This window comes from Herpailurus yagouaroundi, unplaced genomic scaffold (assembly GCF_014898765.1).
Source record: "Herpailurus yagouaroundi ecotype Mexico unplaced genomic scaffold, PumYag 295, whole genome shotgun sequence".
In the NCBI taxonomy this organism is placed as follows: Eukaryota; Metazoa; Chordata; class Mammalia; order Carnivora; family Felidae; genus Herpailurus; species Herpailurus yagouaroundi.
The window spans coordinates 1,940,633-1,957,348 of record NW_024412512.1 but is presented as its reverse complement, the minus strand read 5'-3'; the positions used below and the strand labels follow the sequence as shown (position 1 = coordinate 1,957,348).

Here is a 16,716-nt window from a genome sequence, read left to right as displayed (position 1 = left end):
CATCCATCAGAAACGTGACTCAGTCTTTGAGTAGGGTGATGTCTGCCATTCACCTGTCCTCCCTGTTGGACTTTGCATCCACCGTAGCCCACATGGCCAGTCTTTCTGTCTTCCTGTAGAGGTAGGGTGTGGATGTGTGTATCTTGCCCAGTTCCTTCCTAACTGCCTCTTCTAATAAGTCTTATCGCCACATTAGTCTGCATCTTGTTTGAAGTATTTCTGAATGAATGGGCTGCCAGTTCAGACACTTTCTCTATTATTGCCAAAGTCCCATGTCCCAAAGGTCCTCAGAAGTTTTTAGTCCCATGACTGTTCTTTGTGATGAATTTCATTTACATTTTGGGATTAGTATGAATAGAAGCAGACATATGGTCTGTTTTTTAACCTTATGCATCAGGTCATTTCCACGAAATTCAACTAGGCTCCCAATTATTATTTTTTTTTAATTTTTAATGTTTTTATTTATTTTTGAGACAGAGAGAGACAGAGCATGAGCAGGGGAGAGACAGAGAGAGAGGGAGACACAGAATCTGAAGCAGGCTCCAGGCTCCGAGCTGTCAGCACAGAGCCCGACATGGGCTCAAACTCATAGACTGTGAGACCATGACCTGAGCTGGTCAGATGCCTAACCGACCGAGCCACCCAGGTGCCCCCTAGGCTCCCAATTCTTATAGTTTCTCCCAGTCAAGGTAAAATGAGTGGATCAGAGACTTAGCAGAATTCTTTGCAGAATAAGCCTCTGAGTGAAGAGAAAATACTAATGTTTACAAAAAATGATTCCTGTTCTGTGTTTGTAGAGAAGCAGAAATTTCACAGCAATGGAGATCTGACCCGAATGCAAGAAGGGCTTTTGAGGTGAGTGACACTTGTAAGGGAGTAAGGTGAGTGACACTTGTAAGGGGATGTTGCGATTGTGAGACTGACCTGAAATTAGAGAACAGCTGTAAACCTAGTGCAACAATCTTGTAGTCAAAATTTTCACAAGAAATTTTTATAAATTTATTCTAGGTATTGATCATGTGAAAAAACATTACGTTGGAAAAAATGGTCAGAGAAAACTATATGTATGAATCCCAAAATGTTATGACTCTGTTTGAGTTGTCAGCCAGAGATTATGGCATAAGCATGATGGGTTTTAGGCTTTTACCATTTTGTAACCATGCAGACAGTGCCACAAACATCACCGTTCATTGACAGTGGCCATTATATAGTGCAATAATGATTAACAAACATCAATAGATCATTAATTAATAAAGAGATAGTTTCTAATCATCATTTCCTAATCATGTACCTTCCTATGTTGAACAGAAGTCCTTTGGTGGAGAGTGTCTGTGAACGTATTGAAGGAGATCAATGTGGAGAAACCCTGAACCCAATTACAAGTCTTACTGTGCATGAGGGGTGTCCTACTGGAGGCAAATCCTGTGAATGCACTAAGTGTAGAGAAGCCTTTGCAGATGGTTCCTTCCTAGAGAAGCCGCGAAGACCTCACCCACGACTCAAACCTAGTCCTGGTGAGGAGTGTGGGCAGGCTTGCAGCTCTGTTACGAGCCTCAACACTCATGTGGACGCAGACGTTGTAGAGAAACCCTGTGAAGGTCAGGTCACCGGGAGAGCATCGGAGACATATGCGAAGAGTCTCCGTAGTAAAAAGTCTATAGAGTGCAAGAAATGTGGAAAAACTTTCACTTGCACAGCTTCCTTTAAACGTCATGTGCAAGGTCACTGTGGACAGAGAGTCCATGTGTGTGACACGTGTGGGAAAACCTTCGTGTATCACTGCTACCTTACACGTCATGTGAGAATTCACACTGGGGTGAGACCCTATGAATGTCAGGAGTGTGGGAGAGCCTTTGGGTATAAATCAAGCCTGCAAAACCATGTCAGGACCCACGCTCGGGAGAAACCCTATAAATATCAGCCGGGTGGGAAAGCCTTCCCTGGTCAGCATTCCTTTCGAATACCTGAGAGAAAACACACAGGGTATGCACCCTTTGAATGTAAGGAGTGTGGCAAAACTTTCAAGAAACGTCTACATTTTGAATGTCACATGACCACACACAATGTAGTAAAACCCTACGAATGTCTGGAGTGTGGCAGAGCCTTTAGGCATCACTCAGACCTGCGAGTTCATATGAGGACACACACTGGGGAAAGACCCTATGAATGTAAGGGATGTGGGAAATCCTTCCGGAAGTATCATCATATTAAACGTCACATGGTTATTCACAGTATAGTGAAACCCTATGAATGTAAGGAATGTGACAGGGGCTTTGGGGATCAAACACACCTGAGAATACATATGAGGACACACACTGGGGAGAGACCGTATGAATGTAAGCAGTGTGGGAAAGCCTTCAGATATCAGTGGAATCTGCGAGGACATGTGACAACACACACCAGGGAGAGACCCTATGAATGTCCAGAGTGTGGGAAAGCCTTCAGGTATAAGTCATGCCTACAAGAACATGTGACAACACACACGGGGGAGAAACCCTATGAATGTCAGGAGTGTGGGAAAGCCTTCAGGTATAAGTCGTGCCTGCGAGAACATATGAGGAGACACACTGGGGAGAGACCCAATAAATGTCAGCACTGTGGGAAAGCCTTCCTTCGTCACTACACCCTCGTACTACATATTATGAGAAGACACTCAGGGGATGGACACTTGGAATGTAAGGAGTGTGGGGAAACTTTCAGGAAGCATCGACCTTTTGAACGTCACATGACCACACACAATGTAGTGAAACCCTATGAATGCGAGGAGTGTGGCAAAACCTTCAGGTATCACAGAGACCTAAGGATACATGTGCGGACCCACACTGAGGAAAAACCCTTTAAATGTCAGCACTGTGGGAAAGCCTTCCCATCTCCTTCAAACCTGGGAGTACATATGAGGACACACTCTGGAGGGAGATCTTACGAATGTCAGCGGTGTGGGAATGCCTTTACCTCTCCTGCTAGCCTGCGAGCCCATATGAGGACACACGCTGGGGAGAGACCTTTCGAGTGTATTGAGTGTGGGAAAGCTTTCAATCAGCTGCAGATTTTTCAAAGTCATTTGAAAACACACAGCACCATTAAATCCTATGAATGTAAGAAGTGTGGGAAGGTGTACAAGTTCTCCTCCTCTCTTCGAGCGCATATGAAGAAACACCCTGGGGAGAGACCTTGACAGATCACTGCTTCCTTCAAGAACATGTGAGGCTGCACAGTGGACAGTAAGCCTCTGTATGCAAGGACTCTGCTAAGACCTTCCAGTGTCCCAAAGTCCTGGGCAGAACCTTATGAATGACTGCTGTGTGGGAAAGCCTTCAGTCGTCCCTCTTCCCTTCGAGGACCCATGTGAACTTAAGCACCATGGAAAAGCCTTCAGGTATCCCAGGAATCTGTGAGCACAGACACACTGTGGCATAGCATTTATTCTCCCTTAAATTCTTACTGAAAATGTGAGCCAGTACAATGGAGATGATCCTGAAAGGACACAATTTTGGGAAAACTTCAGGTATAGAACTTCATGTATTTTGTTCATGAAAATTCAGGCGTGAGAGAATCTTTTCATTGTTGTGAATATGCTTTTGAGTTTCCAGGTGCCTCTTCCTTGATAGGGATCCCAAGTGTATGAATTCCTAGTTCGTGTCACTGATGTTAACACTGATGGTTTTAAGTGGCCTTCTTTGTCCTCTACATCTGTGTGACCTAGATGTTGTTACCTCAGACTTGAAGTAATCACACGGTTATGTACATGTCTCTTTCCCATTGCAATGTCTTTTGGACCCATAGGTGATAAAAATGTGTATGTTGCTGGTGTGTACATATAACTTTATATACTTTTACAAAGAAAATTTATTGAGTTATACATTCCAAAATGTTCTTGTTACATTATCATGATATGAGACTTGTATTTTTGAAAGTTCTTTTCTGTCCTCTGTTGTGAAACTGGAGTATTCTCATTTTGTGTCTACTCTACTTTTCTGTCCTTATTATTGGGTGATATATTTTCATATCAATTCTGTCTTTTTATTCAGTTTTTTTAAAAATTTAAGAAATGTTTATTTTTGAGAGCAAGAGAGTACACACATGGGGGAGGGGCAGAGAGAGAGAGGGAGATATACAAGCAGGCACCAGGTTCTGAGCTGTAAATGCAGAGCCCAGTGTGGGGCCCGAACCCATGAATTGTGAGATTGTGACCTGACCTGAAGTCATATGCTTAACTGACTGAGTTGACCAGGTGCCCATTCTTCTTCAAATTTTTTTTTTTAATTTTTTTTCAACGTTTATTTATTTTTGGGACAGAGAGAGACAGAGCATGAACGGGGGAGGGGCAGAGAGAGAGAGAGACACAGAATCAGAAACAGGCTCCAGGCTCCGAGCCATCAGCCCAGAGCCTGACGCGGGGCTCGAACTCACGGACTGCGAGATCGTGACCTGGCTGAAGTCGGACGCTTAACCGACTGCGCCACCCAGGCGCCCCTCTTCAATTTTTAAAGTTGATACTGGTTTTGTGTTTCTGGGAGTCATTATTAGTGTCTTTGGTTGATTTTCTTCTAAATTATGACTTAGAAGAACATCCCTTTGAAAAGGGATTTCTTTGGTTGATTTTCTTCTAAATTATGACTTAGAAAAACATCCCCCTTTTTTTTTTCCACGAGCAGTGATTGTGGTGGAAATACCACTGGGGTGCTTTCCTCTGGCCCCGAGGAGGTAAAGTGTGGAATGACCAGTACCCTTAATATCAGCCACATCAGCCAGCCAAAGTATGCCATCTGATAAATTCTGGACATAGGAGCCTCTTCATTTTTATCCTTATTAGAGATAAAAACACTTCATTGTTTCCATAACATTCTGCAGTTCTGAGGTACCCCAAAGACATTCCAGCTATGGGACGAAATGTTTTTGGTGGTACCCTTGGCTATGGTATTTGGTCATGCAATGGTGCATAACATCCTGTTGGGCTGGACGTCGAAGGGAAAAGTATTGCTGCTTCGGTGCCTTTAAAAGGATTTGCAGGGTATGTGATTGACTAGGTCAATAGAGCACGGTATTCTTGGTCTTGGATTGTGGGTTTGTGCCCCACATTGTGTGTAGAGGTGACGTAAGCAAATAATAAAATGGAATCTTAATGGGCAACTGGGTGGCTCAGTCGTTTTAAGCGTCTGATTTCAGCTTAGGTCGTGATCTCACAGCTCGTGAGTTTGAGCCCCGCATTGTGCTCTGTGCTGACAGCTCAGAGCCTGGAGCCTGCTTTGGGTTCTGTGTCTCCCTCTCTCTCTTTGTTTCTGTCCCACTAGCACTCTGTCTCTGTCTCTCAAAAATAAAACGTGAAAAAATGAAAAAAAAATAAAATAATAAAATGGAATCTTAATTGGAAAAAAAAAAAAAAAAAGGATTTGCAAAAGTATGCCCAAGATAATATGATCCTCTCTGGCTATAGGTATGGTCCTGGTGTTCTTTGGAGGTCTTTAATAAAGTCATTATCTTAGAGTTATTAATGTACTACAGTCATGTTAATGACAGTCTTGCGTATGCAAGGATTTTAAAAATTGACCTGAAGGGAAACAACCATACAATCATAATGTACCTGGTATTATGACCAAGAATGCATGAGACTTTCAACTAAGAATTGTCTCATGGGAACTAGCCAGACAGATTTAACACCCCATAAGTGGAAACGCATATTTTGATAAAATCTCTCAGCCAATGAAAAGTAAAGAGAATTACATTCATTAGTATACAGGTGGTTTAAAATTGATTAACGAGTTTTCTTCTGGGCAACATGCATACAAACTTGTGTTTGACTAAACAAATGCACACCGTTTTTAATCACAATATAAAAAGTGAACACTTACTGAATTCTTGGCTTCAAGTAAGAGAAATCCTTCACATCCCACCTGATATATGAGGAAGGTGCTCATTTCTCACACGGAAGGATAGAACAGTGCAGACACTCAACAGGGCAGTAGAGGGTCAGAGTCCCATGTGGTTTTTAGCTGCACCATTATATCTGTTGCCCTGGAATCAAGATACCTGGTCTTCCACAATCACTGAGAGAATGGGTGCTTGCTCTACAAATGATACGTTACACAAATACGGTAAGAAAAGGGGAGTCAAAGCATCAGAGAAATCCAAGAAACATGACTTTAAGTCAGTGGCTCGGGGGACACAGTGGGGCTGGGTGGAAAACCCAAAGCTGTGGCTTTCTGACCATGGAATCTGATCCGTATTTGGGGGGTCATAGAGACATGAGTGGAAGGCAAGACTGCTAAGAAAATAGGAGGGGAAAAGGTTAGTGTTTGGTTTGGTACATGCTTAATTGACAGGCTGCTAGTTAGAAATTTGGGCTGCAGGCTGTTGGCAAATAAGCCCCTATGCATTTGTCCATCTGTATGGTGACCCCAACACTAGACTAGGGCATCTTCACCTCTACTTTCAATACTCAGGCCATCGGTGAGTTGTCACCTAGAACCACGAATATGGGGATTCTGGGAAAAGTGGCTGTTAGCCTTACCCACAATGAAATAATTCAGCAGAACCATAATTATCTACGTAATTTTATTGACCTTTCACAGTCGCATGGAAAAATGGAGTACAGTGAAGGGACAAAAAGAAAAGGTATATGGAGATTATATATTTCTTAAATATACATACAGTCTGAAATATATATGTACATACAGTCTGAAACATATATGTATATTTTAGAGGGATAGCTCTATATGTGGTTGGAAGGACTAGGAAAACAAAACAGAAAGGTAATGATTTCACGTAACACTGGAAGTTGATACCTAAATTCATGACAAGGTATATGCAGTACAAACACACACATACTCTGGGTTCGGTATTGTACCCCCACATTTCCTGTCTACGTGGAACCTCAAAATACAGCCTTATCTAGAAATAAGGTGTTTGTACATTTAAGGAAGATGAGCCACACTGGATTAGGGTAGGTCTTGACCCAGTGATGGGTGTCCTTATAAAACTGGGAAATTGGGACACAGAGGCCTGCACTGAAGACAGGGCTTGACCATGTGAGACAGCAGCAGGGATTGGCATGATGTGTCTACCGGCCAAGGAATGCACAGGGTTGTTGGCAACCACCAGAAGTGGGTCAGATTGTCCCTCAGAGCCTCCAGAAGGAACCAGTCTTGCAGACAACTTGATCTCAAACTTCCAGCCACCTCAGTTGTGACACCACAAATGTCTGTCCTCTCAGCCACCCAGTGTGTGGTGCTGTTACAGCAGCCCCAGGAGAGGAATGCATTCTGAAGCAGGGAGGGGACCTTGGATATCCGAGGGACAGCTGGAAGCCACTGTGCCCACAGCAGAGTGAGGGGGCAGGATAGGGTGGGTCGCATGCACTGGCTGACCAGGAATACTGACTTTGGTGGTGGGTGGTGTGGACCTTCATGAAGAGCTGTTGGGCCACCCTCACAGGACCCCACCGTTACCATGACAACAGAGCAGGACGGTGACGTCGCAAAAGCTGGTGGGTCACACTGGGCTGGCAGCAGTGGCAATGATGTGGAGGTTGGTGCGCAAAGAGAATTTGAAGTTGGAGCCATCAGAGTTGCCTGGCTTAGAGGTGGGCTGAGAGAGAGTCAAAGGAGACTCCATTGTTTTGTTCAGGAACAACTGGTATGATGGCGATGCATCCACTGAGATGTGGGTGCTCACGTGGACAAGGTCTTGGTGGAGCAGGAGGAGATCACTCTGGGGCCGTCGAGATGGAGTTGAAATAGTGCAAATGAAAGGAGAGGACAGGTGCGTGGGGGCTCCGTGGGTTGGGTGTCCGACTTCGGCTCAGGTCATGATCTCGTGGTTTGTGGGTTCGAGCCCCCCGCGTCGGGCTCTGTGCTGACAGCTCGGAGCCTGGAGCCTGCTTTGGATGCTGTGTCTCCCTCTCTCTCTGCCCCTCCCCGACTCATGCTCTGTTTGTCTCTGTCTCTCATAAATGAGTAAACGTTAAAAAATTGTTTTTAAAAATGGAGAGGATAATTCTTCAAAATGTTAATGGATTAAAAAAATAAAACATTGAAAAAATGTTAAATCATTTTTCTGTAATTCAAAACAAATTTGCATAGGAAGTTATTGGGATCTTTGGTTTCATGTGGATAAACTGGGGACCACTGAAACAGCTCCAAGTCGTTGAATCAAGTCAGGAAAATTGCTGAGCCTACAAGGGCGACACAGTTTAATACAAATGAGTGAAGTACAGAAGTCCAGGCATTTTGGAGTGCCTGGGTCAGTCAGTTCCTATCAAGTCCAACTCTTGATTTTGATTCCAGTGGTGATCTCACGAGATCGAGCTCTGCATTGGGCTCTGCATTGACAGCATGGAGCCTGCTTGGGATTCTCTCCCTCCCTCTCATTTTGACCCACCCCTGTTGCTGCTGTCTCTCTGTCTCTCAAAATAAATAAACATTAAAAAGAAAGAAGTCCAAACATTGAAACAAAGGAGATTTGATTTAAGATGGTACAAGCCTTTTGATTCTGCTTACATGCAATATGAAACCGGAGAAATTGTGCACACAGGTGATGAAAGAAAGGAAGCAAAAGGAAATGAAGTGTTCAATGCTGAGTTGTTGGAGCCCACAGGGAGGCAGGGTGCGTTTTTGGTCAGAACACCAACTCAAGTAGGATGTGGGATGCGGTGGCCACCTTTCTTGTTCATGTTGTGATGTCATTAATGCTCGTTGTTTAAATTTTATGTTAGGTGCATGTTTTGTGCATTTTTGTTCATGTATAATTTCCAGTAGAATGCTCAAAATCAATGACCGCTACTCACCCCAGTGCCACATTAAAAAAAAAAAAAAAAAACAAACTATGTAAAATTATCTCAGTAGGCAGAGAAAAAGCATTTTATAGTATTCAATATTCATGCATGACAAATATTCTTAGTCATTTAGGAATACATAAGAACTTTCAAGTCATTCTGAAGGACATCTCCAAATACGGTTTATGAAGGAATATGTATGTATGTGTTACGAGTCACTTGTTGAGTAGAATTGTATACACCTCACGAATTCCCAGCCCTGCAGTCCCCTTGAACAGCATCGTAGATCTCCCAGCCAGCGCCAGGACAGGCGGGTGTAAGGATTACAGTCAAAAAGAAGGAACGTGTCTTGTTTCCTAGCCGAAGGAATGTGTATATAGAACATCACCAACATATCAGGGTAACCAGAGAAAAAATAATTAGAAGGTATTCAGGATGACCTTACATTTCTACTTCTATTCACTATGAAAAAGCAAGTTTGAAAAATGACAACTAGTACAAGTGAGAAATGAAGTTACTATTCACAAATCAAAACAACTCTCATGAAGAGGAGAGAACCTTTTGTAAAAAGTGTCCAAGTATTAGTCTTTTGAGGTCAAGAGACCAAAACAAATGCAAATGTGGAGCATGTTCTAAGAAATGAGAAGGAGTGTTGCCACCATATCAATACGGAAAGAGGAGCTGAGTCATGACAATTCCATCAGTACTATAACCAAGCTTTTCTTCACACTTCACAAATGATACTTTTAAGTTTTATAAATAGGAACAAATGTTCAATAATAGCCATCCTTGTCTATACAGTGCGCTGCAAGGACTTAGCCTAGAATGATCAATCATCAAGAACTTGTATGTTGGAAAATAATGATGAAGGTATGTATATATAGAAGTACATTCACATGGGAATCAAAGGTCATCACTTAAATCAGAAACTCCATTACCTTAAACTCCATGGCCTTGCACATTAAACTGTCTAGGGACATGTGTGTTCTCAGAGCATCTCAGTTCCAGGCCTTGGAAACATCTCTGCTGAGAATCCCCAGCCCTGGGGGCCTCTCCTGGGTAACCCAAGAGTGATAGAAACACAGGAAGAAATCTTCATCAACTTGAATTCAGTAAGGTTTCTTAACTGTGACAGGATAACCACAGGGATCACAAGAAAGAGTAGGTAAATGAGGCTTCAGCAGGATGAAAATCTTTTGTGCATCAAAGGTCATTATCGAGAGATTGAAAGGACACCCATAAAATGGGAGAACATCCTTGTAAGTGGAATGTATAAGATTTTATCCTGCAGAATACACAAAGAACCCCTATATCTGAATAACAAAAACTTGACCCAATTAGAGAATGAGGAAAACCTTCAATAGACATTTCTTAAGATGACGCACAAATGTCTAATAGACACAGGAAACGATCCTCCCATCAGGACGATGCGAGTCAGAACCACGATGAGATGCCACTTCCCACTCACGAGGACGGCTAGGAGCCAGAATCCAGAAAGAAGCGGCGGCCAGGATGTGGAGAAAGCGGAACCCTGTGCTTGGCTGGTGGGAGTGTCAGGGCAGCTGACGTGGAAAAAAGTTTGGTGGTTCCTCAAAAAGTGAAACACAGAATGGCAGTGTGACCCAAGTGTTCCAGGCCTACGTAAACGGAAACAGACACTCAGATGTGTGTACAGGAATGCCAGGTGCAAAACTGTGCAGGCCCCACAAAAGAGGGAAACGTCCCAAGTGTCCCCCAGTGGGTGGATGGATGAACCGGGTGCAGCATAGACACAGGACGGATGGTGATTCACCCGCAGAAAGGAATGAAGGACAGACACGTTCTGCAATATGAGTGAATCTTGAAACAACTATGCTGCATGAAAGACGCCAGACACGCCAGGCCCCATAGTGTGAGTCTATTCATACAAAATATGCAGAATAGGCAAATCTGTAGAGACATAAAATATTTCAGTGGTGGCTGGGAGCATGGTTTCATGGTTATTTTGGCCTTTAAATTTGTTTTGAAAAATGAACGCACACTTTTAATTAAAATGTTTTTTTGAAAGTTTTACATTAAACATTTTTTAAAATCTTTTATTTACTTTTGAGGGAGAGTGCCCAAGTCGGGGAGGGAAAGAGGGGCAGGTGAATAGAAGATCTGAAGCAGGTTCTGTGCTGACAGCGGCAAGCCAGATGGGGGTTTCAAACTCACAAACTGAGATCATGGCCTGAGCGGATGTGGGAAGCTCAACCAACCGAGCTGCCCCGGTGCTCCTGTGCTCACACTTTTAAAAGTAAAATTCAGGTGTTCTTTTATTTTGTATGTTCGCAGAGCTGTCCCACATGAATACACCATCTGAGGAAGGAAATAGAGCCTGGTTGGTTCCACATTCACAGGGACTGACTACAAACTCCCATCTGCCAGGTCTTTCCTTGCAGAATATAACGCACACCCGGTGTCACACCTGTGGCTGTTCCTGGCTGGGACCACAGGGTTCCACGTCCCATGGAGGGGGGCACGTCAAAGGGTCAGGTCAAAACCCAGGGAGACCTTGCCTTCCAGGTGGTGACGTCACTATTCATTGAATTGTTCTTAAACACAGGGGACAAGGGCACCGTCACCCTACCCCCTGCACCTCGAACACAAGCATCAACCAGCCCTTCTCTTTAGTCACGTGCCCATCCGGCGCTGGACAAGGGAGACTTAACGGAGAAACTGAGTCAGACTCCCAGGACAGGAGGATGCAGGCAGGTGAGCGGGCCAGGAGCGCATTCTGCAACCTAGGGGCACAGGGATCTGACCGTGTGTATTGCCAGCCTGCCACTCAGGGAGCAGGAGGCAGGACTGGGGATGGGGCTTGGGCATCTGCTCAATGTGGGGCCCCAGGGACCCGGAATTACCGTCCAATCAGAACACAAAGGCCCATTTGGAACACCATCCAGTGAGGTCACAGGACCTGAAGTATTGCCCAATCCGGGCAGGAGGGCCCGGGAACCATCCAATCAGGCCCGGGGGCGGGCGCAATCCCACCTCATGGACGTGAATCCGCATTCCCCGCGGGCTCAGGCTCCCCTTTGCGGAGCTCGCACACGCCAGGGGCCGCAGTGTCGAGTGGAGGACGCCTGGAAACCCTGGAGCAGAGCCTCGAGATGATGAGTCCGGCCCAAGTGAGACCTGGAGGGGCTCGTTCCCACCGGCTGGAACCCCTGGAAGGGGCCTCGGGCCCGGGTCTCCCAGACCCTGTGGCTCCCATTCCGAGTCTCCACTTTTGGTCATGCAGTGGTGTTCCAGCGTCTGTCTCGTCTCCTTGAGTGTCCCGGGTTCCTGACCTGAGTCTCCTCTCTAGGCCGTGGGGTGCAGTTCCCTAGTCCTGTCCCTTTCCTGGTGCATGTCCTGCGGATCCCCATCTGATTATCTGCCATGGGCCACGGGATGCCGTCCCGGCCTGCTGTCCCCTCTCCTCCTTGAGTCCCCGGGTTGCGTCCAGATGTTATGCCACGGGGTGTGGTCCTAGCCCGTGTCCCCTCTCCTCCTTGATGTCTGACAGGATGTGTCCAGATGTTCTGCAGTGGGCCACTGCGTGCAGTCCTGGCATCCTGGCCTCTCCCCTTGAGGAGACCCCCAGGATCCTGTCCCAACTCTTTGCCTTGGGCCAGGGATGGTGTGGGTGTTCGGTGTCTCATCACATGCCCACATGTGTTCCCGGGATTTTCCATCCTGAGTCTCTGCTCTAGATTGTGGGTGGGTTCCTGGTGTCCTGTCCCTTCTCCACCTGTGGGTCCCAGGGTCCCATCTCAAGACTCTGCTGTGGGTGAGGGGCGGGTGTCCATAGTCCCGTCAAATCCCTATCTGACGGTTTCCCTGTGATCAGCTGAGTCCTACCTGGTGAAAGGAGTCAGGACCACCACCTTCAGGGGTAGTAAAGCTTGGAATGAGGATCAGGGGACTCACAGTGGTCCTGGGAGAGAAACTCAGATCGAACTAGGCTGAGGACACTTTAGTGCAAAGTGCTAACAAGAACCAAGTGCAGTCTCAGGGATCCTCCAGCATCTTCAGTGAAATGGGACCAGGTTTTGCTTTTCTGTGTGGCAGAGATGAGCAAGAAAGCCCATTGTCAGGATCGGGTCCCTGTGGTGAAGGAAGGCTTTGTTGGCTCAGAGTGTGGGCCACCCACAGTTCAGAGGCCTGTGGGGAGGACAGTGGCCTGGGTAAAGTTTGGGTAGGAAAGGGGTGTTGTGGACAGAGTCAAATGAAGAATCTGAATTGAGTAAGGAGAGTCCTGTATTGAGAGGAATGATTGCATAGGCTGGGTGGGGGGGGGATAGGCACTGTTGCACTGGGGGCAGGGGCCCCCAGTAGTGGGAGTGGGAGCAGAGTTGCTGTTGTATTAGGGGCAGTGGCTGCATCAATGGGGAGAACATGGTGAGCATAAGACCTGCAAGTGTCTGAAGGGAGGAGAGGAGGAAGGAAAGGAGGCATGAGCAGGTGTGATGCTGACGTGATGGTTCCTTGAGGCCAGCCTGTTCCCCTGTCCCCAGGAGGGGCTGTGTGTGGCTCAGCCTGAAAGCAAGCCCACATTCAGGGGTCTGGAGGAAGGAGAAAGCCAAAAAAAGTGGGACCAGCAAGCATTTTGTGCCCTTTGGTCGGGGGACAAGCAGCTGAGCTAATCATGGGTGAGGCACAAAGTATGGATTTGAGGGCGGGTCTGCATGTGGCCCTGTCGTGCATGAACAAGGGGGAGTTCTCTGTGAGTCTTCTCCTGGTCTGATGGGGAAGAGGGGCCCTCTCTGCAGCTTGCTGTTTTCCAGACTCCAACAGGATGGGGAGAGCGTGCGTTTCCCCTTCCACTGAGGTTTTCCCAGGAGCAAAGAGCTCAGGTTGATGTCTGCAGGTCACCTGTCACCTGGGAGCAGTGCTGTACTTAGGTAGCTCAGCACTGATTGTTTTCTTTTATGCCAGCCTCACGTTTAGCATGTGTAAAGTTACTGAATTTTTTCTGCCCCTTTCTTCCCCATTAGGTCAGTGGGTAGTAAGTGTGTTAGGTCATTCCTGTTCCTACTGACTTGTGTTTCTCTGACATATGCAGAGAATGTTCACTTAGGGAAAAGGGTCTCAGAACAGAAAATGTCTTTTTCTATTAGGGCGGGGTAAAATGCATGGATTCTCACACCTTCATGCCAGGTGGGTGTAGTCATGTATTAAAAGGATTCAACCGAAGGCTAGTGACTGTTCCATGCAGGGTACAGTTAAAAACCTGTGATCCTTCTGGTTAATTCCTGGTGGTCAGAGATACATGCAAATTCTGCAAACTGGGATATAGTCAATTCTGACTTTCAAATTGCTATCACGTGGGTAAATTTAAGAGGTACCTGTTTTCTGAAAAGCATGGTTTCCTTTTTTTTTTTAAACCATAAAGAGCTTGATAATTTCCCTTCTTTCTTTTATCTTGAGCACAGTGTAGAAGCTGTGATTCTGCACATTTTTCTTCATATGCTGAGATGGGGTCTTTGTGTCATTGAAATGACACAAGGTGCTCAAAGCAGATCTCAAGTTCATCTTCTGCTTTTGTCGGCAGTCCTGCTCAGTGGTTTCATGTCTCCAAATGTAAATGCATGTAATTTTTACACATTGGGGAAAATGGCATATTGCAGATTGAGATTAAGTTAAAATAAAGCAAGAAATGTGGATGCAGTGTGAGAATCACTCATCAGTGCTGATTCCTTTCACTTGTGGCACTGGATGTTAAATGGCTTCATTTTTTCTAGCTCAGGTGTGTGACGTGGGGTCTCCTTGAGAGCACACATTGATTTTTCTTATTCCCCTAGGGCTGAGCATTTCTCACGTGTGGGGTTCCCTCTTCTGTGGAAGCATTTCCAGCATATTGTCACCTGTAACTCAAATGTGTGCTTCTTGTGTCTTCGGTCTTCTTCACACTCTATGGATATTCATGCTGTTTCGTTTCTATGTGTTGTAAGTATTTTCTCCAGGTTAGGGTGTATGATTTCTCTCTATTGTCCATGTGGAATGGTCCTTCACTCTGTTAGTAGACTTGACCTGTGTAGATTACCTTCTTTTAAAAAATATTTATTTATTTTAGAGGGAGAGAGAGAATGTGTGCATGCCTTTGTGCATGCCAACACCAGAGATGGACACAGAGGGGGTGAAGACAGAGAATCCAAAGAAGGCTCTGTGCTGACAGTAGAGAGTCTGATGCGGGGCTCAAACTCATGAACCCTGAGACAATTACCTGAGGCTATGTTGGACACTTAATTGACAGAGCTACCCACACACCCCTAGATTACCTTTTTTTTTTTTTTTTGTTATTGTTCTGTGAGAAAACTCTTCCATCGCTCAGGTCATAATCACACATGTGATAAGTTCCTCTCTGTGTTCTATTTGATTCCATGACAGTTAAATCCACATTACTTTGTTAGTGTCCATGAAGTTGATGAGGGAAATTATTCATTTTTTTCTCTTAGTTAACCAGTCTTCTCTGGACCGTGTGTCCACGCGTCCCCATCTCTGCTGCTGCCCCATGGCACCTGTTGGGTGGACATCCACTTCCGAAAATCAGGGGAGCCTCTGCATGCATTCCCTTTTATCCATCAGGGTTTTTGTATGTCTGTGTGTTAATGCCAGTTGTTCCAGTTAGACCAAAATATAGCGAGGATCTATCTTTTTTTTTTTGACCTCCAAAATGACAAGACAGAGGAATTCAACTCAAAAGAAAGAACAGGAAGAAGTCATAGCCAGGGATTTATTCAGTACAGGTACAAGTAAGATGTCTGAACTAGAATTTAAAACAAAAATTGTAAGGATATTAGCTGGGCTTTAAAAAAGCATAGAAGACACTAGAGAATCCCTTACGCCAGAGAAGAAAGAACTAAAAACAAGTCAGGCTGAAATTAAAGTTGCTGTATCTGAGATGCAAACTGAATGGAAGCCATGACAATGAGGATGGATGAAGCAGAGGAATGAATCAGTGATGTAGAACACAAAATTATGGAAAGTAATGAAGCTGAAAGGAAGAGGGTAAGAAAGGCATCGAATCAAAAATGAAGATTTAGGGAACTAAGCAAGTCTTTAAAGCATATTAATATTCGTATCATAGGAGTCCCAGAAGATAAAGTGACAGAAGAAGGGGCAGAACATTTATTTGAACAGATTATGGCTAAAAATGTTCCCTAATCTGCTGAAGAAAACACCAGATTCTTGAAGTCCCAGAAATGCGGAGAACTTCCATTAATTTCAACAAAAGGCAGCCATCACCAAGACATATCATAGTCAAATTCACAAAATACACAGACAATGAAAGAATCCTGAAAGCAGCAAGGGGAAAAAGTCCTTAACGTACAAAGGAAGACAGATCAGGTTCAAAGCAGGTCTGTCCATAGACAGGGAGGGAGTGGCTTGATATATTAAACATCCTAAATAGGAAAAGAAGGCAGCTAAGGATATTTTGTCCAGCAAGGCAGTCATTCAGAAGAGAAGGAGAGACAAAGATGTCCCCAGACAAGAAAAAAACTAAAGGATTTTGTCTCCACTAAACCAGCCCTGCAAGAAATATTAACAAGGACTCTCTGGGGGGAAAAAAGACCAAAAGCAACAAAGACTAGAAAGAAATAGAGAACATCACCAGAAACCACCAACTTTACATGAGACACAATGGCACTAAGTTCATATCTTTTAATAATCACTCTGAATGTAAATGGACTAAATGTCCCAATCAAGAAACATAGGGCAGCAGAATGCATAAAAAGAGAAGTCCTGTCTTTTTTTTTTTTTTTAATTTTTTTTTCAACGTTTATTTTATTTTTGGGACAGAGAGAGACAGAGCATGAACGGGGGAGGGGCAGAGAGAGAGGGAGACACAGCATCGGAAACAGGCTCCAGGCTCTGAGCCATCAGCCCAGAGCCTGACGCGGGGCTCGAACTCCCGGACCGGGAGATCGTGACCTGGCTGA

General features: G+C 45.0%; 1 protein-coding gene across 1 annotated transcript; it reads left to right on the top strand.

The window, feature by feature from the left end:
- Positions 1-1,011: 1,011 nt before the first annotated feature.
- Positions 1,012-3,969, top strand: LOC121021359 (zinc finger protein 555-like). Its single transcript, XM_040461657.1, has 2 exons — positions 1,012-1,060; positions 1,309-3,969. Exon 2 carries the CDS (start codon positions 2,051-2,053, stop codon positions 3,173-3,175), a length of 1,125 nt encoding a protein of 374 aa, XP_040317591.1. The 5' UTR covers positions 1,012-1,060; positions 1,309-2,050; the 3' UTR covers positions 3,176-3,969.
- The last annotated feature ends 12,747 nt before the right edge of the window (positions 3,970-16,716 follow it).

Excerpts from the sequence above, each read along its gene's own strand:
- LOC121021359 (XM_040461657.1), top strand. The coding sequence starts at position 2,051 with ATGACCACACACAATGTAGTAAAACCCTACGAATGTCTGGAGTGTGGC.